Source organism: Marmota flaviventris, chromosome 18, assembly GCF_047511675.1.
Source record: "Marmota flaviventris isolate mMarFla1 chromosome 18, mMarFla1.hap1, whole genome shotgun sequence".
Taxonomy (NCBI): Eukaryota; Metazoa; Chordata; class Mammalia; order Rodentia; family Sciuridae; genus Marmota; species Marmota flaviventris.
The window spans coordinates 61454650-61478626 of NC_092515.1; the positions used below are offsets into that span (position 1 = coordinate 61454650).

General features: G+C 57.1%; 1 protein-coding gene across 1 annotated transcript in view; it reads right to left on the bottom strand.

The window, feature by feature from the left end:
• Positions 1–15777, bottom strand: part of Zcchc14 (zinc finger CCHC-type containing 14) — a 60694-nt gene extending 44917 nt beyond the window's left edge. The window contains exon 1 of the mRNA XM_027933325.3: positions 15196–15777. Within this exon, the coding sequence (XP_027789126.3) occupies positions 15196–15777 (582 nt within the window). The remainder of the gene's footprint in view (positions 1–15195) is intronic.
• Positions 15778–23977: the final 8200 nt, after the last annotated feature.

Below are 23977 nucleotides of genomic sequence, written 5' to 3' on the forward strand. Positions count from 1 at the left end.
GGAACATCCCTGCCGTCTCTAGGGTCCAGGTTCTTTTCACCTAAAGACATGCATGTGGATTCTTCCGGTTCTTCTGATGCCTGTGAACAGCTCTCTACCACCAACTGCGGCGGTTCAAAACTCGATGTGATGTGATTCTCATAACTCCTCCTGTTTCCTTTGTGGTTGTTTGGGCTTTGTTTTGTTTTGTTTTGCAGTTCTTGGAACTGAACGAGGGGTGCTCCCAGAGCTACATCCCAGCCCCTGTTGTATTCCGAGACAAGGTCTCAGTTGCCCAGACGGGCCTTAAACTTGGAATCATGTTTTTATCCTTTCAAGCAAGAAGTCTGATTTTCCATTATTCTCTAGGCCAGAGTTTTCAACTGGCAGCAGCTTTGTCCCTGAGGGGACATCTGTAGACACCTGGGTGGTCTTAACTGGAGATGGGTATTCTACCGACATCCGCAGAGGCCAGGGACACTGCCAGCCTCCCAGGAAGCCCTGTGCATGAAGAGGGCAGAAGCCCTCCCCTGGGGCCAGTCAAAGCAGCCTCCACTGTCCCAACCGCAGCCAAGTCCAGCCCAAGCGTCCACAGGCAAGTCTGTCCCCACTGTGTCATGCCCAGGCAGCCCTCACACCGAGCACAGTGCCATCCATCTGAAACGCAGCAGCATGCCTGCCCACTGAGTTCTTGAAGACGGACCTCAACACGGACCCTTTGTGATCTGCCAACTGTGCCTGAAAGGGGGTGGGCGGGCAGGCAGGCAGAGGGTGGGCAGGTAGGCAGGAGGGCAAAAAATGCATGAAAGTGGCACAGAGAAGTTCACGCAAACCCTGGCAAAGCAGCAGCCACTCTTGGCCGGCAAACCTGGCTGTGCTGCGCGGTGGGACAAAGCGCTGAAGGGATGGGCGCAGCACACAGGCCACCCTGTCCGCAGGACACAGGCTCTCCATGGGAACTGCCACCACACCACCCGGAACATCAACACAGGGACCAGCTGCAAAGAGCCAGATGCCATCCTCACACTCCCAGGGACATCTGCGCAAGGTCACTGAGACAGCACCGTCCCACTGTGGGACAGGAGGACAGGTGCCATCGTGCGACTGGTCCCACACAATGACACCCGCACGCTGGACACAACCAGTTGTGAAGGGGGGAGACAGGCGGGCCCAGCTGAAGGGACGGGGAAGACCCAGATTCCAAGCAGCTGCACACGGCGGGCCCGAGTGTAGGACACTGCCGGGCCACAGAGGAGCGTCACGGAGAAGCCCCATGGGGCAAGGACGCTGCACAAGCTCCTGCCTGCTGTGCGGGAGTCCACGCAGCCCGAGCAGCAGCTGCTCTGCACACAGGTCACGTCATCCCCACGTGACAAGGAGGCACACCAAACCCAGCTCCTCGCCTCACCAAGGCTGCGTGGCCAACGCTGGGGACTGCCCCTTGGTGGCACAGCAGAATACACCCCAGGGCCTGCATGGCAGCGGGCAGGGCCGCTGGCATGCTGAGGTGCTGATGGGAGCCTTCCTCACACACACCTCACGTTCCCCTCTGAGCCCAGGTGTGGCAGTGCCTACCTCACCGGCTTCGGGGAGGATGAACCGTACGCGCTGCGGGGCCTGCTGACTGGAGAGCAGCCGCACGCCTGCCTGCTGCGCTCAGCTCAGGAGCACCCTGCGGGCAGCACACACAGGGTCTCCCGGTGAGGCCCACCACAGCCCGCAGGCTCTTCTGGGTGCTGGACCTCTGCCTCTGGCCAGGCAGCAGATTCCTAGCTCTCCAGCCTCCCACCTGTTCTTGCGTGGCCCAGGGGCTTGAGCAGGGCACCAAACAGCCACCCAGGGTCCCATGTTCCCATAACGGGATGCAGAGCTCTCTCTTCCTCCAGGCAAACCCACTTCAATACAGCCTGGCTCTACCAGCACGGTGCAGTGGCACAGCCTGCCATCCCAGCAACTTGGGAGGCAAGGCGGAGGATCTCGAGGTCAAAGTGAGCCTCAGCAACTTAGTGAGGTGTAAGTAACTCAGCAAGACTCTGTTCTCTAAGTAAAATATAAAAGGGGCTGAGGATGCAGCTCAGAGATTAAGCAACCCTGGGTTCAATCTCTGATACGTAAAAAACTTAAATCATTTTTAAAAAAAATAAAAAAGAGCCTATACCACGACAGATGCATGTCTGCGCCAAGACCAGCGACAGGTGGAAACCCGCTGCCCAGCCTGCAGTCCAAGTTGGGCTCGGCACACGGGCAGCGGTCTCACCCTCTCAGCAGGCAGGCGTGATGCCACCCACAGCAGAGGCAGCTGGCAGCACAGACGTCACTGCCATGTGCCCACCTGACCCCACTGAGGAACCTGGGGCACAGGCTGTGTGCAAGGAGACCCAGACAGCCTGGCTGAGGGCGGCACCTGCGCAGGCGTGTTAACCTCCCTGCCCTCAGAACGCCTCTCCAGTGTCCCAGGAGAGACTCCAGAACAGCCCGGCCGTTCCCAGGTGAGGCAGAGGAGGGGAGCACCGGGAAGAGGAAGAGACAAGAAGGAGCCAAAATGTCAACAGCACCACCCTCCCAGTGATTCTCGCTTTGTATTTTTCTGTTTTCCAACCTTTCTACAAACAACAGTCACTCCTTTTTATAACTGGGGAAAAGCCCGTGATTAAGTCACACGGGCATTTCTGAAATGGGAGCCCATCCGCCACTCGGCCCTCGCTGCTCTTACCAGGCTGCAAGCTGTGTCTGTGTTGGGGGGTGCTGAGGGGAGCCGGGGCTGGGGCCACCTGCCAGCCGGTCACATACTACAACCCGCATGCCAGGTCTCCCAGCAGCACCTGCTACACACACCTAAGTCGATGCGAAAAAACAAATAAACAAGCAGAAAAGTGACATGTAAGCACTTTACTAAAATAGTCATTATGTGTCTCTAAAAACCTGAACAAGGAAACAACTTAAAAGTGAAAGCTGTCTGCGGACACAGGCCAACCCAGAGCCGAGGCTGCCCAAATCAGACTGTCCACCTAAAGACCTGCCTTTTACGGCGTCTGCAGCTCTCAGCTCTCCTCGTTTCAGACAGCAGGACGAGGGGGGCGGGTGCCAGGCACACCGCAGCCCTGCTGGTGCAGGGGATCCGACCCCCGCTGCCCCCATCGAGCCCTGTGGCCACAGCTCCAGGACACCCCTCCAGAGCCTCTGCAGGAGCCGAGGCAGCAGCACCCCGCGTCTGGGCCCTGCCACACTTGGGAACTCTGCCTGGGGCCAACCCGTGTCCCAAATTCTCCACCTCAGTAGGACAATGGGACACATCTTCCAGACCAGCCACCCCAGGACTGAAGAATGGGCCTGCAGAGCACCCTCAGCAGAGGCCTGGGCACAGCACTTGCATGCAACCACAGCAAGTAACCGCCCTCTCCATACCCGTGTGTCCACATCTGCAGCACAGCGGGCTATAGCAGCTGGCACAGGGCGTGGCCCCAAGGTACAGGACCTGTCACATGGAACCTGCTCCATCCACTGCTACACAACTCCAGGCAGGGACACCACAAGGACAGAGGCAGGCAGGAAGAGCCTCTGCCCAGCGCACCAGGGTCATCCACTCACCACTCCAGGGCCTGTGTTTTCTACTCCCAGCCAGGGGCAGGGTCAGAGGAAAGCGGCACCACAGCTGGAGAAAGACCAGGCACTGCCGTGAGGCGCCACAAAACACGCAGGGGACACACAGGACACGCTACAGGCCAGCGTATGGGAATAAGCTGATGGACACTGTGACACTGAAGTGCCCCAGGAGAAGCTGGGGGGAACCACGCGCCTCCCAGAACAGCTGTGGCTGGGTGGCTGCCATTCCCGGGCACTGCACCTGCAGTGGGCACAGTGGGCACTCCCTGCCGGCACATCCAAGACCATGACACTGGGACAGACGAAGCACGGACTGTCACTGCACTCATCTGGCCAGCGCGTCCCCCCCTTCTCCTTCCTTTCCCTGGCTATCTGCCCCTCTCTCTGAGATGGGGTCCCGCTGTGCTGCCCAGGTTGGCCCCAAACTCCCAGGCTCACACAATCCTCCTCCCTCAGTGTCCTAAGTAGCTGGACTTTGGGCACATGCCACCGCACCCAGCGCAGAAGTACGTTCAAATACTGGGGTTTTCCTGGAGAAACTGGCTGAACCACAGTAAATAAACCACGCATAATGACCCTTTTTGGTTTCCAGTACCAGACTGGACTACCTGAGAAGGACCATTCAAGCAGCCAGCTCACTAAAGCGTGAGCTTGTGGCCTCTGGGGACAGTCCCTCTGGGGCAAAACGACACCCTGCAGGTTCCTAGGACCAGCAAAGATGGTCCATGCCCAGAGTGACCAGCAATCCTGCCCAGGGTCAGACCAGCCCCCTGGCGCTCTGCCACACAGGCAGAGATCAGGAAAGGGGGGGGGCTCCAAGGATGCCTCAGAAAAGACAGGCAGGTCACCTGTGATGAGACCGTTACCCCCACAGGCAAATGGCACCTGTCCTCCCTCCTCCCACAGGTTCACCCACATGGCTACCTCTCCTCATCACCGAGCACCACGAGGGGTCAGAGATCTACAGAACAAGCTCATCCACATTCTCCAAATGGACCCTCTGACTCGGAGGCAGGAACCTCATCGCTTCTCTGCAGCTCCTTCCCCTTATGAAAGCCCCTCCAGGAGGGGAGAAGCCCCTTCCTCAGGGAGAGCTGGGCCCTCCGAGAGCACAGGGGTGTGTTCAGCACCGCCTGCGGGCCACAAGAGCAGCTGGCCCCACCACGGTGATGCCAGCAGCGGTGCTGACCCGTCCCAGACGTCCACAGCAAACCCAGCGGGCCGAGAGCAAGCGCAGCTTAAAGTGGACAGGCATGAGCACCTGGCGGGCTTCCTGGTCTGCAGGCTGCGCCCAGTGTCCATCAGAGGAACAGCCGGAGGGCCAGGAAGCCCGCCAGGTGCTCAGGCAGCACAGTGAGGCCTCCCTCCCTGCTGGGAGGGACACCCAGGTCTGCCTGTGAGCCCTAAGGAGGGGCACCACACAGCACAGACAAGGACAGCATGGACATTGCCAGCTGTCCAGCAACACCACCGGGAAGGACTGCAGACCAGCCCGCCAGTCCCACCCCCGAGGCCAGCAGGAGGAGAGCAAGGCCCCAGTGCCCACCACACGTGGTTCCCAGATCCACGACACAAATCACACTTCCCAGACACACCAACAAACAAAGGCGCGACCCACAAGCAGGAGGGCTGCTGAGCTGCAGCAGCACGCAACGGGCTTTCCGGGCTTTACGCTGGAGACTTCACAACTAGGAAATGCTCTGTTCAACCGAGAACCACTGATGCGCTGAACGCAGTCTGGTGGAAACACAAACCCAGCAAACCCGGAGATGGATCAAAGGAGCCAATCTGAAGGACAGCGAGAGGCCAGGAGAGGACAATCAGGGCCTGGGACCTACAGGCCGTGTCTGCAGCGCACACCTTCACCACAGCCCGGGGACACCCAGCACAAGCCAGCCAGGGCTCAGGCCCCAGGTTCAGAGACACCCAGACACCTCCAGGGACACCTGGACACAGCACAGTCAAGCTCTCACATGCCCAAGGCAGACAGACAACCTAAGTCTGACCCAAGACAGCGACAATGACACAGGGACAATAAGATGCCCTGGGTCCAAGGCCGGCTACGGCCACACAGCTGTTTGAAAGAGCTACAAGAACACATCACCAACCCCAATCCTGCACCCGTGACAACACTCCCCAACAGCAGGGCACAAGCAGACCATGTCCTGACCCAGGAATGCCCCCAGCCCACGGGAACGGCAGGGAAGGCTCAGGACGAAGGGTGCGGTGGCAGGCCCTCCAGGGAGAAGACAGGGCGGGGTGACAGTGGGGGCCGCACTCTCCCCACGACTCGGGAAGCAGGCGGTGGGCCAGCCCAGGTGAAATGCAGCCCACCCTCAGAAGGGCCTGGAGGCAGGACCGGGTCAGCCTCAGGCCAGCAGTGAAGGCTGCAGAGAGGGAAGATGGGATTCTGTGGTCCACTAAAGGAAGCGTCTGGAGCGAGCCACGGAAGCAGCACAGGAGGAGGGACCTGATGGGTGAAGGCGGGACTGAATGGGGAATGGAGGGACTTTCTGTCACAAAGGTCCACACACTTGTCAAAACACAAATGACCCATCCAAAACAAGCACATTTCCCTAAACCTAACTTTTACTTTAAATGAGACAACTGCAGAACACTGGAGCCCGGGGTGAGAAGCAGCCAGGGCCTGGTGGCCAGCGGCCACACCCTCCTCCACCTCCCAGTCACGGGGAACTGGTGCCCTCCCCTCCCCTGCCTCGAGACGCCCCTCTCACCCCACCACGAGGTGACGTATGTGGGTACCTATGCAATCTGTCTTCACATAAAGAAAAAAAGCCACTTAGCAACACCATCTTTGCTTAACTGTGTCCCCTCACTCACCGCTGAAATGAGACAGGATAAATCTGACCACCAACAGGCCAAGCATGCGGACGTGCTTGCGGGCAGCATCCTGTCCCTGCCTGCCTCATGCTCTCCCAGGTGAGAGCCTCCCAGGCCCCACACCCAGGTGCTGCGAGTGTGGGGCCAGCAGCTGCCTCCACACCAGCATCAGGAGGACAGATGCCACACAGGGCGCCCGGCACCTTCCCCTCTGCACCCCAAGGGCTTGCCGAGAGCTGCCCACGGGGCCATCGCGACTCCCATGCCTGCACGTTCTATGCAGATGCCCAGGGACTGAGGAGGGGCTGTTTTTCCCCTCCCCAACAGCTCAACCCTTCCAGACCGTGGTTCCCGAGGGTCTTAGTCAGATTCACCGTGAGTCGGGAAGGCACCTGCAGACAGGAATTCTCTAGTAACTCTGTTGACATCTTTATGTAAACATCCCTAATATCAGGCAAGGACTCTCCCTTCTCATCTGTGAATCCAGATGTTAAAGTACACGAGCGCAAGCAGCTACGGAACAGCAGGACAGTCGCTGCACAAAGACAGAGACAGACCAAGTGTCGGCCACAGCGTCCAGCCCTCCTCCTGCTGCAGTGCCTGACATCAAGGCAGAGACCAGAAAACGGGGACCACTAGGTCGTGGGACTGGGAGAGTCGCGGTCTGGCTCACGACAGAGGAGCACACCTGCTCCCACAGCACATGGACCCAGGGCAAGGGCCAGTGGAACAGGCAGAGGTGAGCATCTGCAAAGGCTCGGGCCAGAAAGAGGAGCGGGAACAGCAGGAACTGCAGGTGAGGGCAGGGGTGCAGAGGCCTGCACAGCACATCTCACCAGACCACTGCAGGGGTTCCAGGGACGTAGTGAGAGTGGGAGTAGGGCCAGGGCACAGCGGCCACAAAGGCCAAACCCAGGACAAGGTCAGAAGCTGGGCATGTCACTGTCATTTCTAAAACAAGTTAAGGCACCAAAGTTCTGGGGTAATTTGATTAAAAAAATCAAATAGAGCACCTACAAAGTTGTTCCTTACAGAATTTATCACTGACACGAACTCAGTTCTAACAGGGATGTGACCCTGGCTTGCATTCCAACGTGTGCTTGACCCGGGACAGCAGTTACACTGGGCTGGGGTCATGCCTGCTCCCTGAACGCTATTTTAATCCGTGCCCGGACTCCCTGGCAGAATGCCCCAAGGCCAAGTGTGCCTACAAGAAGCGTGCCATACATGTGACTGTCACACAGTGTGGATGGGAGCGAAGGCAGGGGGAGGAGCCAGGTCTGCGGATCTGAGCGCACGGCTGAGGCCAGGACGTGCGGTCAGAAGGACACACCTGTGAGCAATGCGGGACTCGGGCCACTCCAGGTGGGAGACCTGGCTCTGCGAGTGGGGAGCGGGGAGAGCGGGCTGAGGGCGCTGGCCTTGCCCAGCCTCAGCCACCTGAGGCCTCCTGGGAGCTCGCTCTGGCTGGTAACATGGGTTTGTTTTTTTCTTTTCTTTTTTTAATCAAGCCACATCCCAACCAGGGGATGAGAGACAGGGTCTCGCTGAGCTGCTTAGGGCCTCACTAAGTTGCTGAAACTGGCTTTGAGCTCACGGTCGTCCTGCCTCAGGCTCCGTGTCACTAGGATCACAGGTGTGTGCCACTGCACCCAGCTACGTGGACGGTTTTAATTCATCTATGAGACTGGCAAAAATCACAGCTGAAAACATCACTGATTACAGAGCAAAGAGGAAGAGAGGGAAGAAGTGTGAGGAACACTACTGTCCATCCACAGTACAGGAAAGCAAACTGGACCCAGGGACAAGAGTCCAGGGACGCTGGAGAAAGCCAGCCACCACCAGGAGCCACCTGCAGCCACACTGATGCAGAACAAAACCCAAAAGCCTCCGCAGAGACTCCAGTGTACAGCAAGTCCAAGAGAGGAAGGGAGCAGAAACATCCGTGACCTGACCAGTCAGAGTCCAGGACACTGAAGACAGGCACCATGACAGGAGGCAGCCCCAGCCCTGGGGGGAGAAGAGGGCGCTTGACAGATGGCACAGGGCACAGGGCCGGTCACCCGGCAGAAAACATCAACCTAGCTTTGCACCTCACAACAAGCTACCTCCAGCCGGATCCATTTCATGTGCAAAAGGCGGCAGGCAAGGCTGGAGCACGAGACCCACAGGAGGTGCCTTCGCAAGCGAGCTGGTGATGCACGGCAACTCACGCACACACGGAGCAACAAGTATCCCACATGAAAACCACAACATGTGACGAACGCCACTCCTGCCACGAAGCCCAGAAGTCACACAACGAAGACTGGTACACACAACCTTAAAAACTGCATGTCAGGGGCTGGGGCTCAATGTGAGGCCCTGGGTTCGATCTTCAGCACCACATAAAAATAAATAAAGGCCTAGAGACAACTAAAAATATTTAAAAATAAACTGCATGTCAAAGTCACATTACAGGACTGCGGGAGAGGAGCCCTTGCAACTCCCAGCACTGTCCCTGAGGAGCTTCAAGGGCTCTGCCACACAAAGACGAAGAGCAGCAGAGGGAGCAGGGCACAGAGCCCGTGACACCTCCTGCGTCACCCTGAGGGATGGTAACGTAGGTTTGCTTTCTTCTTTTCTTGCCACCTGGCGATCCTTCCTTCCACCTCTGGACCTGCACCCAGGTGATCCACCAGTCCTGGCTGCGGGGGAAGGCCACCGTCATGTCGTGGAGGGCATGCTCATGGCACACAAAGGACACCACACTGTTTCAAACAGTAAGATGGGGACCCGGCGTCCATAGACAGGACAGGGCAATAACACATCCACACAGGGCAGCCATGCAGCAGGACAAGGACGAAGGCGTCTCCAGGGAGTTCCACGAGGCACTGTGTGGTCTGCGAAGAGGGGACCGGATGAAGGGGGAGAGGCAAGAACCTCGGGCTCCTCTGGGCAGCTCTGAGGACTGAGCCGGGGTGCTCAGAGCATCAGCCCTTCAATCTGAGACAGGGTCTGGCTAAGTCGCTGAGGCTGGCCTCAAATTTGCAACCTTCCTGCCTCAGCCTCCCGAGTCACTGAGATCACAGGCGTGACCACCACATGCCCAGCCAGGAACCTGGTTTTTAAGCGCACAATCAAAGCCGCCCAAGCCCAGGTAAAGGACCAGAACACTGCCTGGCCCCAGCTTCTCACCAACACCCTTCGTACCTTTGCAATTTCTCACCTGATCCTGTGACCTACCCAGAGTTTTTCTGAAGAAAGTACTGAATTCCCTTGATTAGAACCCGCTTTAGCCAAAGAGGTCAGAGAACAAAGGGCGGTTACAGCGGACGGACGGACGGACGGACGGGCAACTGAGGGTGGGAGCTGGGGGGGCCTACGTGCCGTCCAGGCTGTCCAGAGGTACGTGGGAGAAGACCTGCTGTGTCTGGCATGCAGACTCCACCTGCCGCATCCCCGTGGCCCACCTGGAAGTGCAGACTGACGACCTGTGAGAGGGGCGGGGTGCAGCAGGCTCTGTTCTGCTCTAAAGCCTTCGGGGAACCAGGAACACATTTATGGGCCAAGCAGAAAAACAGCAGCGGTCAAAGGTTGCTGAGGGGGAGGAGGAGGGAAACAGGAAATGGCAAGTTTGGACACCTGACCCTGCAATGTCCCTGAGGAAACAGGAATGGACCAAAACAGAGGCGAGGCGAAGGACTAGACTTAGATAAGGAATAGCAAAGAGCACTAGAGGCATTTCACAGGCCAGGGTTTCCTAGGAGCCTGGAGAAGGTCCATAAGATCCAGAGCAGGACGACGGGTGGGTGTGCAGGGGCAGGAGCATGCCACCCCAGCCCCTCCGTCCCTGGCAACCCCATGGGCGCCACATTCTAGCCCAATCCTGCCCCCAGTACTACCCACAGCTGTCAAAAGACTGACTACTTGAAAGGTACTATCTTGCCTTGGTCCTGTCCCACCTCAGATAACTGCAGACCTCTTTGACCAGAACAAGATGGAGACTGCTAACAATCTACCTGTTTTAGTAGTTCTTGAGCACCCCTTCACTTTCAATATCAGTGTTTCTACAAAGGGTCAGGTCTCTCCACAACCAAAACATCTGCAGAGACCAGAGGAAAAACCACCTGGATAAAAGTGATCTCTAAACTGTCCAAGTTAAGGCTAAAGTCCAAAGTCAGCCTCCTCCCGAGATCTAACTCATAGCCTCAGCCACAGTTCCTAATCCCCTGTGAGGCCACCACCAGAACGAGTGCCCGGGCAAGGTCTGTTTCTAAAACCTAACCCCACCAACGGGGGGTACGAAAACAGAATTGTTTTTCCTAGGCCTAACGAGTAGTTAGCGTGCTCTGTCTCCTCTGTTTTAGTCGCAGTCTCAACTCAACAGACACAAGGCCAAAGCAAGCTGAGGTCAACAGTGGGCTCGTCTGCCCCCCTGTGCAAGTGGCACGTTACTCATCATACGTAAGTGACGCAAACTTCCCGTCTCACACACAACACCCAGAACACACTGCACACCAGGAGCCGGGCCTGCTGCGGGGGAGGCGAGCGCGCCAGCTCACATGGAAGGCAGCGGCCTGAATCTACGGGAGGGCAAAGGACAGCAGTGAAACAGTCACACGGTCCAAGCCATCAGTCCAAGCCATCGTGTGGCAGAGGCAGGGCTCTGCAGCTCCAAGATGGGAGCAGGCTTTGCTGTCAACAAGAAAGCAATTAAAGCTGCACTCCAGGATGCTCAAATGCCTCCGCCACGTGCCTCACTCTAAAGACAGGGCAGTCCTTTAGACCTGTGAAGGCATCCCCTCCTGGGAAGCCCCCAGTGAGGCAATGAGACAGACCTAAGGTCAGGGACTGGCCGAACATCAGCTGCCCAAGGAACCCGTGAACACTGGAGACGGTGCCCGCAGGTCCCAGCTCCCCCACAGCTATCCGCGGCAACCTCAGCTGCTGCACAGGACATCTACTCCCGTGGAATGCCAGGTGGCCTGCAGCTGCAAGAGGCAGGGTTCAGAGCCAAAGGAGAAACCCGTGAAGCCTCTTACGCCTCACACGACAGCCACAGGACAAACTGTCCAATGCTCCACCTTTGAACTGCAAGGTTTTAAGAGCTCACGAAAGCAGCACGTGTAAGCTCCGTTACCTTCGACAAAGATGATTAGCAGGTTTAGTCACAGTATCTGTGTAAATCGAAAACCCCCACAGAGCCACACTGGGCACACATGTGTGAACCAGAGCAGATAGTTCCAGAAGCATACAGTTTGACAGACACCCAAGGGAGACCACTGGCCCCAAAGCACCCCTGCACCTTGCACTTGGAGAACCATCTTAAAAATGCACACCTCATCTGCATCAGGAGGCAGCAGGGGCAGCTCAGTGGGCACAGGGAGGCCCAGACCTGGTCTCCACCCACTGCACTGTGCTCTGCCACCTCTCCCCGAGTGCCACACGCACTCAGGACAGAGTCGCACAGCATCTACCCAGCAACCTGCCAGGCAGCAATGGATCACAAGAAAGAGGTCCCTCCCTAAAGACAGCTGTGTGCTGACTGCTCCCAGGGCCATCAGTGGAGCCAGGTCAAAGGGAGTCAGCCATGAGAAAAACCTAAAACAGAGCCCGTGAAAACCCAAACGTGAGGCACTCAGGAATGAGCAAAGTGTGCATGAACTTAGTGTAAACAAAGAACAGTCCTCAGCCACAAAACAGAGTGAGGAGCTGACACGGGCCACCATGCAGAAGGCCAAGGAGGACGTGATGCTCAGTGACGGCACATGGGCCAATACACAAGACTCCATTCATATAAATCACCAGGAGACACCTCCATGGGGAGAGCAAGGAGGTGATCGACCAGTGCCTGCTAGGAAGCGGGAAAGGAGAATGGGTACCAGGGTCTCTTCTGGGTGACACAAATGATAGGAGGCCACACAGTGGCAATGGCAGCACAGTCCGACTACACTGAAGGCAGGCACGACTACACTGAAGGCAGTGCACGAGGTGAGCCTGCAGTACGAGGTGAGCCTGCAGTACGAGGTGAGCCTGCAGTACGGGAGCTCGCTCACACCCGCCACTGACCAGAGGGCCTGATCTCAAGCTGTTTCCAAATCTCTGGCTATTTAAATAAAAACAATTAACAGTGGTGGGTCCAAACCCAGACTCCTGCGTGGTAAGACCCTGGAACACCCTGTCTGAGGAGCCACCTGTAGCAGTTAGCAGACACTCAGCGCCGTGAAGTCACTTTCCTCTACCACCACTGTTACTGTTATATTTTCCTTTCTGCAAGTAAAACACCTGCTTAATTTAAGAAAAGCTCTCTGCTTCTAATCTTCTTCTAGAAATTCTTTATGCAACAGCATTTTTAAAGAAAAACAGTGAATGTTTAGAGAAAAAATTGCAAATAATGAATATCAAAGAAAACACAGAAGAAATAAAAATTTATATAAGACAGAGAACTTATGAAGCAATCCAAATTTTTATGTCTAAAAGAAAAGGCACAGTCTCTAAGCTCAGAGTTCAAGAAAGAACGCAAGGAGGCCCTTCCTCAGGGCGCTATGTGCAGAGGAACTGAGAGGAGGAGACCCTGGTGGCTGACCTCACCTGCCGCCCACTCCAGGCAACAGGGCTCCTCAGCATCAGGCTCCAACCTTCAAGTCATGAAGGAGCAGGAACAGCCAACCACAGTTCCATGGGGCAGGGAGGATACAGGGACAACCAGAAACCGCACTTGTTTTCAAACAGGCAAACAATGCCCTGACTTATCGTTATAACCTTCATTATCAAAGCTCAAGTAGGATTCTCCAACTTTCCAGAGATGAACCAAAAAAACCATCCAAAGCAACTCTTCAAAAATCCGTGTAAAAAACATCAACATCAACACTCACAGCAAGATACAAACATTCAACTTACGCAGAGCGCATCTCTGTAAAAACGAATTTCAACAGCCGGGCAGTCAGGGAAGAGAGGGAAGCACCGGGGACCATGGCTGGGCCTTACACTTGTCACTTGAACAGTCCTCAAGGCAGGCCTGCTGCAGAGCCACCAGGAGACGCTGAGACATGGAGCTTTCTGGCAGAGGTCACAGAAGCTGCTGAGTTCAGTGCTCAGGGCCTCCAAGGGGGGAGGTGTGTAGGAGGAATAGATTACCCCCTCATCTCATCAAAGAGATTCCTACTTGACAAAAACGCTCTCTTATAAAAGACATTTTTGTTCCAGATTTACTTCACTGCCCGACAGAAGAACCCTCCTCCACTGCCTTCACAGTGGGATGCATCGCACACGCCACGCAGCCCCTCACAGAGGCACACCATCAGGGGCCAGCGCGGAGACAGGACCAACAGCAAGGGGAGGCCGTAAGTACAGGCGAGCGACAACTCACTGGTCCCTCGAAGCTGACCGAGCTTACTACCAGCAACCACACTTCCCAGGGCCGCACTCCTCCTGTTCATGTGGACGCCATTTGTCTGCCTGACACTCAACATGGAATCCAAGAAAGCCACAGTCTCGGGGGAAGTGCCACCAAAACGATTCAACAGCAATAAAAACCAACACATGGACCACAACCACTTCCTAGAGGAAGGCGGGGGATGAAAAGCCACAAGCTCAGGCCCAAAGGACTCAAAGGACCCCACTCACTGACAGTCTTCCCCGCCACTCCACAGAGGCTGTCCTGTCAAGAGCTCAAAGACGCTGCAGAGGGCACTGGGCAGACTGGCCCTGGCTGACCCTCCTACCTTCCAAAGAAACCCAGGGTGTAATCTAAGGCACCACACTTGGTCACAGAGGCCTTTTCTCCAACAGCAAAATTTTGGCCCTGGGCTGGGGGCGGGGTACAGTGTGATAAAAATGGTGTGAGCCCCAAACACTTTGTATTTAAGCACTTTCAAAACATTTAAACAAAAAGTTTGCATTTCTGAGTGGATGACCTGAGCTGCCCTTCCTTTTCAATGTGGAGACGAGATCTATAAGTTAACCTAAGACCCTGGGTTTCCATCCCGGGACAAGGTGGGTGCCAATAATAACTCTTGAGCAGGATGGAGTCCAGGCTCCAAAATCTCTCATACAGTAGCCTGGTTCTTGACAACCAGACACGCACATCCACAGCACGCATGCACACACAGATATACACAAAGCACGCACACACATTTACACGTTCGCGCGCACAACGTACTCCTAGTATTCGCGCGCGCACACGCGAACCTGCCACGACCTGCGCGCACGCCCGCCCGCCCGCCCGCCCGCCGCAGACACCTGTGCCGGGCAGGCCCAGCAGCAGGGACCAGGCCCTGTGGCAACCAAGGTTCTAGCGCCTTCTCAGCCCCATTTCGCCCTGACTTCTGGCACGGACAGAATCCTTCCTTTTCTGGTAATAAACACCAGATTTGGAGAAACCAAGGCGACACAATGTACTGTTAATCTGTCATCCAAGAGCCCGATTAAGGGGACAAAGGCTTTATCGCCTTTCCAGAAATTATGTGAAACAGGACAAAGAGGCCAGAAACTCTGACCGCAAGCGCGCTCGCTACCCTGTCGCAACCCAGAGGGTCACGCAGAGGGTGGGCAACTAATGTTTGGGATGCGGGCTTGGGACACCGGGATAAGGCCTGGGATAAGGCCTTCGGATGCGAGATGAGAACTGGGGATAGACTTGGGGTCCCAGATGGGGGCCAGGAGTGGGGCCTTAGGGTGCAGATCTGGGGTGGATTGGAGCCTGGGGTGCAGACGTAAGTACGGGCTTGGGCGCAAAATCGGGATGGCCTCTTCCAGTCATCATCATCCCCCTAAGCACGGGCATGCACGCACCTTGTGGCAGGCTGGACAGGTGGGCAGAGCGCCACCGGGCCCGGGAGCGCTCTTGCCCCCGGGACCTCCACCGCTGCTGCCGCCGCCGCTCAGGCTGCTCTGGATTTGCGTGAGTTCCTGGCGCAGGACCTGCTTCTGATGGAAACTGAAAGCCGGGTGGTTAGAGGCCATGGTGAAGAGCAGCAGGAACTCATCGCCAGTACGGCCCTCGTTGAGCTGCAGCCCGTAGTTGTGGATGATGGAGTCGATGTGCGTGAGCGTGCGGTAGAGCACGCCCGCCGCCTCGCGCTGCTCCGAGCCCAACAGCGCCAGCGACACTAGCAGCTTGCTGCGCACCACCTCGTCCGTCAGGTTGGTAAGGCTGCCCAGGTCGGCCGGGTTGTTGGCCTTGATCTCCGAGTCGCGCAGCGAGTGGTAGTCCTTGCGCGCCAGGTCCTCGAGGCACGAGCCGAGGAAGCGCAGCTCCAGCGGGATGCACAGGTCCAGCAGGCCGCACAGGAACTCCACGCGCTGCGGCGACGGCAGCTCCGAGAACCAGCGGTACACGCCGTCCCTCTGCAGCGGGCAGCGCTTCTCCACCATGCTGCCTCCCGCGCCGCGCCGCGACCCGGGGCCGGGGGCCGCGCGGGGGCGGCCGGGGGGTGCGGGGGGCCGCGGCCGGGGTGCGCCGGGGCCGGGGGCGCGCGTGCCGAGGCCGGCGCTGGGGCTGGGGCTGGGTGAGGCCAGGCGGGCGCCGCGGGCCGCGCCGGCGCCGGGGCGGGGGCGGGGGCGGGGGCCGGGCGCGCGCGGGCCGGGCGAGCCCCCCGCCAGGGGCCGGCGGGCGGGCGCGCGCGGGCCGGGGGGGCCCGGGGCGGCCGGGACCGGGGCGGCCGGGGGCGGCGAGAGGCCTCGGGCCCCCCGCTCACGGGGAGGCTCCCTGCCCGCGCCCGTCCCCAGTGGCGGCCGGTGCGCGGCGGCGGCGGCTGCTCCTCGTCGTCGTCGTCGCCCGGGAGGCGGCCGCCCCCATCTCCCCCCGCGCCGCAGGGTCTGTCACTGCGGGCCGCCCCCCGACGGAGCCGCCCCGGCCATGCCGCCGCCCGCGCCTGCGCCCAGGCCGGCCGTTAACCCGGGCCGCGCAGCGTCGCCGCCTCGGAGCGCGGGCCGCGGGCCACTGCGGGCTCGCGGGCGCGGCGGAGGGATCCGGCCGCAGCCGCCGCTCGGCTCGACGCTGCCGCGGACGGATCGGGCCGAGCGCGGCCGCCGGGCCGTCGGAGCCGAGGAGCAGCGCGCTCGCGCACGGCGGCGGCGGCCAGCACAAGTGGGCGGGGTGGTCGCCTCTCGCGACAGCCCGGGCCGGCCGGGCCCGCCCCCCGCGCTGATTGGCCCTGCCGCGGATCCTCGGCCCCGGGTTGTTCCAGCCCCGCCACCCGATTCGCCTGCTCCTCGGCCACGCCTCCGCAGGGGCTGTCGATCACGCTGGAACCGCCCCCTCCCGCCCCTCGGCGGCCGGCGCCACCCGATTGGTTGGCCACGGTTGGCGAGGCGGAAAACCCGGGGCGGATTTCTGGTCGCTTTTGTTCCCGCAGATTTGCGCGGAGCCTTGTTTTTGGGGGAAAGCCAGGAGCTGGGCCTTCCTGCTTTATTCCTGAGCAGTATCCCGGGAAGGTGGCGGCCGTCTAGAAAGAGCTTCTGGAGCGGGGCTCTGGAGACCCGCGTTCCAATTCCCTATCTGCCCCTGCTGAGCTGTGTGACCTTGGGCAAGTCACTTGGCCTCTCTGAGCCCTGGGCGCCTCCCCGGAAAAATGAGGGTAATAATAACCACCACAGGGGGCTTGTGAGAAGGTGGTGAGCTCACAGAGGGCCGGCACCTGCATTTTTTAGGCGGCCTGCCTGCCTGGGGGTGGGGTGATGGGAGGAGTAAGTCTTCTCCAAAAACCTTGACCAGAGGAGACTATCGGTCGCCTATCATCAGTCCATCTTCTTTCAACGGGCCACCTCCTCGGCCTGTGGGACAGAGAAAATGCAAACACATGGGCCAAGGGTCAGAGAGAACCTGGCAGGAAGTACCAGAGGGTTGCAGCCACTGCCCCGGGAATTTGCATCGGCCCGTACTGTGGTTGGGGGAAGGGGAGCCCCGCGGCGTCCCACCTCTTGATCCCACAACTTCAGGATCCTCCACTTCTAGAAACTCAGGACCGAGCGAGGTGGGTTCCCCCGTGCCCTTCCCCCAGAAGATGTCCTTTTGACGTCCTGGCGATCTAGGCCCGGCCCATCTCCTTTGTGGCTGCCAGATGTGCCGGCCTTGGGGTGCCCTCTGGGCAGAGCCCCCAGCCTGGTTCTGGGGTTCGCTCGGGGGTGTTGAACAGTGAGTGGGTTCCTCAGGGCACGGTCCAGGGTGCTGAGAACTTCTAGGGAAGTTCTCTCTTGGGTCCTCAGACGCACCTGTGTTGGGGAGGCCTGTTGGTGAAGCAGCACCTTCTCTCCTGCCCCCACCCACCAGGCATGTTTCCCAGGAGCCACCCCAGGGCTCTCGTCAGGCTGGGAGAAGAGGCATGGAGTTAGAGCCAGGTGGCTTCCAGCAGCACAGGTGCCATCGGGGGACTGTTGGGTGCCCCCCACAACCAGTGACTGAGTTACTCCTTGTTTTCTTGGGCCTTGTTCTTTTATGGGATTCCAAGGAAGTGGTCACATTCCAAAATCTAAGATCTGAGTAAGCACAGGAACAACTTGTCCTCTTGACAAAGGAGGCCCCCCTGAGTGGACGCATCTTGGACCTTCTCACTGCCGGAGGCTTCTCAAGCCCAGCCCCAGGGGCACCATGCACACCTGGATTCCAGTCCCAGCTCTGGCCTGGCCACTCATTCAACCCCTCTGAGCCTCAGTTTGCTCATCTGTGAAAGAGAGCCAGGAACCAGTGGCCAGCTGCGGCAGAAGTCAGAGTGCTGACCAGAGTCCCTGCGACCTGAGAGGGCAGAGGCCTGCCTGCAGGACCCCTGGTCCAGGTCCACCCAGCTCCCAACGCCTTCTTGTTAATTCTTGCTGTGCAGTTTGATATTTAATGTCAAACTGAGATGAATAGCATCCCCCCAAATTCCTTGTCCACCTGGAACCTGGGACCTGACCTTGTTTGGAAACAAGGTCTGTGTGAATGTAATTAAGGTAAGGATCAGGAATACAGTGGATTAGCAAAGGCTGGAGATTCAAAGGGACTCTTCTTACAAGAGACAGAAAAGAACCTGCAGAGATTTAGGGGGAAGGCCACTTGAAGACAGAGGCAGAGATTGGAGCCAAGGGGTCGTCGATACCCAGGCCACCGTGCACCCCAAGAGGCAGGAAGGGTCTTGCAGAACCTTCAGGGGGAACTCAGCCTGCTCACACCTTGGCTTTGGACTCCTGGCCGCCAGAGCTCTGTGGAAGGGTGAATCCTTTATTTTAAGATCCCCCCCCCCACTTCTTTGCGATCTTTCTTTAGAGCACCCACAGGAAACCAATTCAGTGTCATATCCCCCTAAACTTCAGTTTGGCTCCACTTAATTCAGCTCATAATGGATATTAAATCCTTACCCTCCAAGATCAGACCTCTCTATTTCAGGTTTGGGGGTCTTGGAAGGTAGGTTGCACACGGATGGGAGATGACCACCTCAACTCCTTGCCTGAGACCATTCGTCCATCAGCTTCACCTCGGGAAAAGGGTGGATGGCCTTGAGTCTCTGGATGCTGGTGCCAGGTGCCAAATGCCAGCCCTGCAGCCCAGGGCTCCATCCCCAACAGCCCCTGCCACTGGGGCTCTGGGGCTCTCTCTCACCCAGCTCTGCACACGCACAAGGTGACCCCTGACTGTTTCAGCATTTCCCCACCTGCTGCCCCTTCTGCAGAAGCCACTGGCGTTGTGGAGGGCTTGGGGATCCTGGGCGGAGACAGAGGGCCCTGGGCTCGGGCCCAGGTCAGAAGGTGTGCACACCTCCAAGCCAGTTCTGGGAAAGCAGGGCTGCAAGGAGAGGGAGGGGGCTGGGTGTGCAGAAGGGAGCACACTGCGTTGAGTTCATTGGGCATTCGGGCCCCAGCTGCCCTGGGCCTGACTGGGCAGGGGGCTGTGCTGACAGGACAGGAGTCCCTGTCCTCAGAGCATGATCTAATCTAGGGCAGCCAGATATGTCTATCTGCATCTTTTTTAAGTTTTAAGTGGACACGATATCTTCACCTTATTTTTATGTGGTGCTGAGGATCGAACCCAGCGCCCCGCGCATGCCAGGCGAGCGCACTACCGCTTGAGCCACATCCCCAGCCCCTGTCTGCATCTTTAGTCCTTGGCTACCTCTGGGCACAAGACTGTGGGGAGAAGGGGGAACTGTCCCTTCCATAGGCTGGAATGCAATATAACTTGCTTTATTTTTGAGAGCAGAAGCCACAAGTTCACCCAGATGATTATTTTATAACAAAGGCATGACACATATGTATGGGGTTGCTTCTGGTATCTGAACTGACAGTTCTTACTCCGATGGTTGCAGGTGATGACCAGGAGGGACTATAAATCAATCAGCCTACTGTTCCAAAGTGCAGAGTCCTTCCCTGACACCAACACCTTGTTTCTCCTCTAACTGGTCAGAGTCCAGCCCAGGAGGAAACCTGGGGAGGCCCAGTGGGGACTGGGACAAGAGAGGCAGAGTTGAGATCAGTGCCCTGTGAACATGGTGTCCATCATGCTCCCTGGAGGACATGGGGAAGCTCCCTGCACAGATTGCTACTGAATTTTCCTGGGGTGCATCCTCAGGGTGTGACCCCTGGGGATCCCTCTTTCCCACGGCCTACACCCTGCTCTGTGATGATTCTCGTTCCCTGCCTGGGCTCCTGGCCCCTCGTGTGGTCACCACCTTGACATACAGCAGGTCCCGTTACCTCCATCCTTATTCCCATTTTATGGGTGTGGAGCGGCCAAGGAATTTGCTCAGGCCATGCTGTCTGCTCATGTTGGAACTGGAGCCTGACCTAGGTCAATGATCCACAGACTCTGTCCCTCCCGAAGGAAATCACAAACAGGACACATGGTTCATTTGCTATTTCTGCAAACTGGAGACTCCAAAGGTGTCTTATTGGTGCCAGTTTTTCTAGCCATGATTACTGACAAAGTCCACCTGCAGTCATAATTGGGCAATTGTCCCCAAGTGATGCCAAGCCCTGGTTTCCACCAGTGACAGTTTTATCCACAGCAGTCTGGGGTGTCTAGTGTTGGGCTGGATGCCATTTGTCTCCAGTGGGCATCATCTGGGCTCTTTAAAATCGAGAATCCTAAGCTGATCCCAGAGAAGGAGGGGCGCTCCCTGCAGTGCGAGCCTTGGAATCTGCATTTGTGCTAGCAACCTGGTGGTCCCGACACACACGTGTGACAGCAGCTCTTGGGGCATGGCTCTGCTGCTTCCAGCCCCCTAGGCTGCTTTAATTAACAACAGCAATCATGATAGTAATTAGAGTTTCCTGTATACATGGTGGGCCTGATTACAGATGGGGAGTGGAGGCTGAGCAAGGGTAAACCATCAACCCGAGGCCACCAGCCGGTGGCTCTGACTTTCACCATGGCATGCGGCAGACCCAGCTGTGGTGGGTGCCTGTGGCTCCTCCTATGGCCCTGCTTCTTGCACCACAGCAAAGGTGTCCTCTGACAGTCAACAGGCGATCCACTGTGCTCCGCGTCCAGTGGTCTGTTTAACTTTCCTTTTTATTATAGAAAATTCCAAACATGCCCCAAAGGTAAGGAGCAGCATGGTGACCCCTCACCATGGGGCAGCTTCAGCAGGGACAAGATCGGTTTTAGAGCCCAGACCATGCAAGGAAGCCCAGTTGGCCCAAGCCCTGCCCTGGCCGCCCTCCTATGTCCACCGGGCTCTCCTATGTCCACCGGGCGCGCTAGGGCCACAGGTGTGAGCTCCAGCAGACCCAGAGGACAGTCCCCTCCACTGTGGTCCTGCTCCTACTTGTATCACACATTTTCTTTCTGAAGTATTTTCAAGTAAATAAGTTAGGGGTTTAAAAACCTATATATTGTCGTTTTGTCTGTTCACGAGGCAATACATGCTCCTTGTAAAGATATCATACCTCACTGAGAAGTAATAGAAAGTCACAAAAACACCTTCTCAGTCACCACCAACTTAAAAATGTTCTTCTAGACAATTATATATTTATGTGTACATACTTTTACCAAAAAAAAAAAAAATGGTAAGAATCCTGGTTACTCTATGAAAGTAAGACAGTGCTCCGTATTTGTGAATTCTCAAATGTCCTTCTATGTCTGTGACTCTACATCATGGCCTGGAGGACAGCTTGGAATCTGGTTGTCTATGTAAACCATGGCCTACTGACCATCCCCTCGTGATGGGCAGCCAGGCTGAACCACATCTGCCCCCTCTGCTGGCTTGCAGGGGTCAGAGTAGTATCGAGTTTCAGAGCGTTATGAGAAGATGGAGAGTCAGTCCCACTGCCCTCCCGCGAAGCCACATGCCTTGCTGGAAGTGTCCAGAGGAGATACATGCAGATTCACTGTGGTGAAAAACACATTCCAAAGGCAGATAACGTACTGTCTGGGCAGCAAGGTATGACTCCGGAATACCGAGGTCTCTCTTTAAACAAGCACACCAGAGCTCAGCCAACCCGCCACTCTCCCTCCTTCCAAGTAGCTAAGCAGAAGCTGATACTCTTGTTACAATGAAACGCATCCCGTGAGGTCCTCTAAAGCTGTCTCCAGAAGCTGTGTGAGCAAGGCTGGTGTGCACTGCAGGCTGCAGAGCCCTTGTGCCTATGGGTGGGCGGATATCTGGAAATAGCCCACGCCACCGGCACATTGCAGCAGCAGAATTGACTAGATCTACTTTGAGCAGAAACAATTATCAAATGATAACAGGATCTGGGGTCTCTGACAGGGTCAGAGAACCAGAGGGGATGTCACTTTGTATCTTTAAGTTGCCTGTGCATGGTTGACTTTTTTTTTTTTTTTTTTTTTTTTTGGTACTGGGGATTGAAATTGAACCCAGGGTACTTTTACCACTAAGTTGCACCCCCAGCCCTTTATATATTGAAACAAGGCCTCACTAAGTTGCTTAGGGCCTGGCTACATTGCTGAGGTTGACTGCAAACCCGTGATCCTCCTGCCTCAGCCTCCCAAGTTGCTGGGATTGTAGGCATGCACCACATACCCCGCTTCCTACCCATTTTTCAATCAGGTTTTTGTCTCGTTTCCCTCGAATTTTTGATTTTTCATCCTTTAGGTATTAAGTCACATTATCCCTTTATCTACATTTACATTGGAAATGTTCTTTCCCCATCCATCACTTGTCTTTTGATTCTGTTGATGGTGTTTGTACCATGAAAACGATGAACTTTAATGTCATTACATGGGTTCTTCTTTTCTTTTATTCCATCGGGATCTGGAGTCACGGTCAGACAGTCTTTCTCTATACCCAGCTGGTGGACTTTCTTCTGTTGGTTCCTTTTTCTACATTCTGACGTTCACTCTTAGAGATATCTGCTTTCAAAATCCATCTTATTTAAGTTCCTTGACTGAACCAGGCATTGCCAATTAGAACGCTGTAGAGCCAGCCGGGGGCAGGAGGCAGTAGGTGAGGAGGCCTGGGGCCCATCACAGGTTAAAACCTTTTTTTTTTTTTTTAAGGCCCTGAGAGGCCTTTTAAATATATGTTTATTTCTTTATTTTTATGTGGTGCTGAGAATCGAACCCAGTGCCTCACACATGCTAGGCCAGGGGTTACCGCTTGAGCCACATCCCCACCCCAAAACCTTTTTTTTTTTTTTTTTTAGTAGTTCTCCAGGCTGCTGTGAACAAGTGTCACAAACTGGGACTTAAAACGGTGGACACCAGCTCCCGCTCTGGCCGCTGTGTCTGACACCAGGCTGGCCCTGCTGAGGGTCTGGGGACACCCATCCCAGCCTCCTCGGCTCGGGCACACTGGCCATCTCTGGTGGCCCTCGGCTTGCAGATGTGTCACTGCAGTGGCCTCCACCTCTGTCCTCACCTGGCTGCCTCCAAATCCCCCAGGCCCAGGACCTAAGCCTTGCTGTGTGGAGAGGAGATAAGAAGTACCCGCCTCGCAGAGGGCTGGAGAGCAGGGCAGAGGGCCTGACTGCCCGTTGCCGCCCTGCCCTGGGCAGCAGGGACTCCGCAGGGGGCCAGGGACCGTAACAGCACTCACGCAGCCCGTGTGAAGGGGAGGCAGTCCCCGCGCCTGCGACGCTCTCGCGATGCCCAGCAGGCACCTCCCACCTGAGTGCGTGCGGACCCGCCCCCTGAATTGGCTCCACTCTCCAGAGAGAACGCGTTGTGGTCCCCCTCTCTCCCCGAGTGGGTTGCGCACATGGGGGCAGTCTGAGCTCGCGGGGTCTCGCTCCTCTGGGGCGCACTCCGGTGACAAAGGAGGGGCGCTGGGTCTCATCCTCATGGGCGGGTGACAGCACGGGGCGTGGAGCCAGAAGTCCCTGGCAAAGGACGGACAGCAAGCAGCGAGGCTGGGCTAGAGGTGGCCCCTGGCTGCTCCTTCTGCCCAGCGGGGCCTGGGCGCGTTTTTGGCACCTAGAGCAGGAAGTGTGGAAGCGCAGGGCACAACGTCCTTTCACGCCTCATTTCACCCCGGTGACATGCTTTAAAATCAATAGATCATTGTCCTCACCGCGCAGAAAGCGATGGCCCGTGGGGAAGGCTCCTGGATATTGATGGGCTGGGCCTCAGACCAAGGGCTCCGGGCTCCTGGCCCCTGGCGCCGGTCGGCAAGCGTATGGCCGTGGCACTGGCCATGCAGGT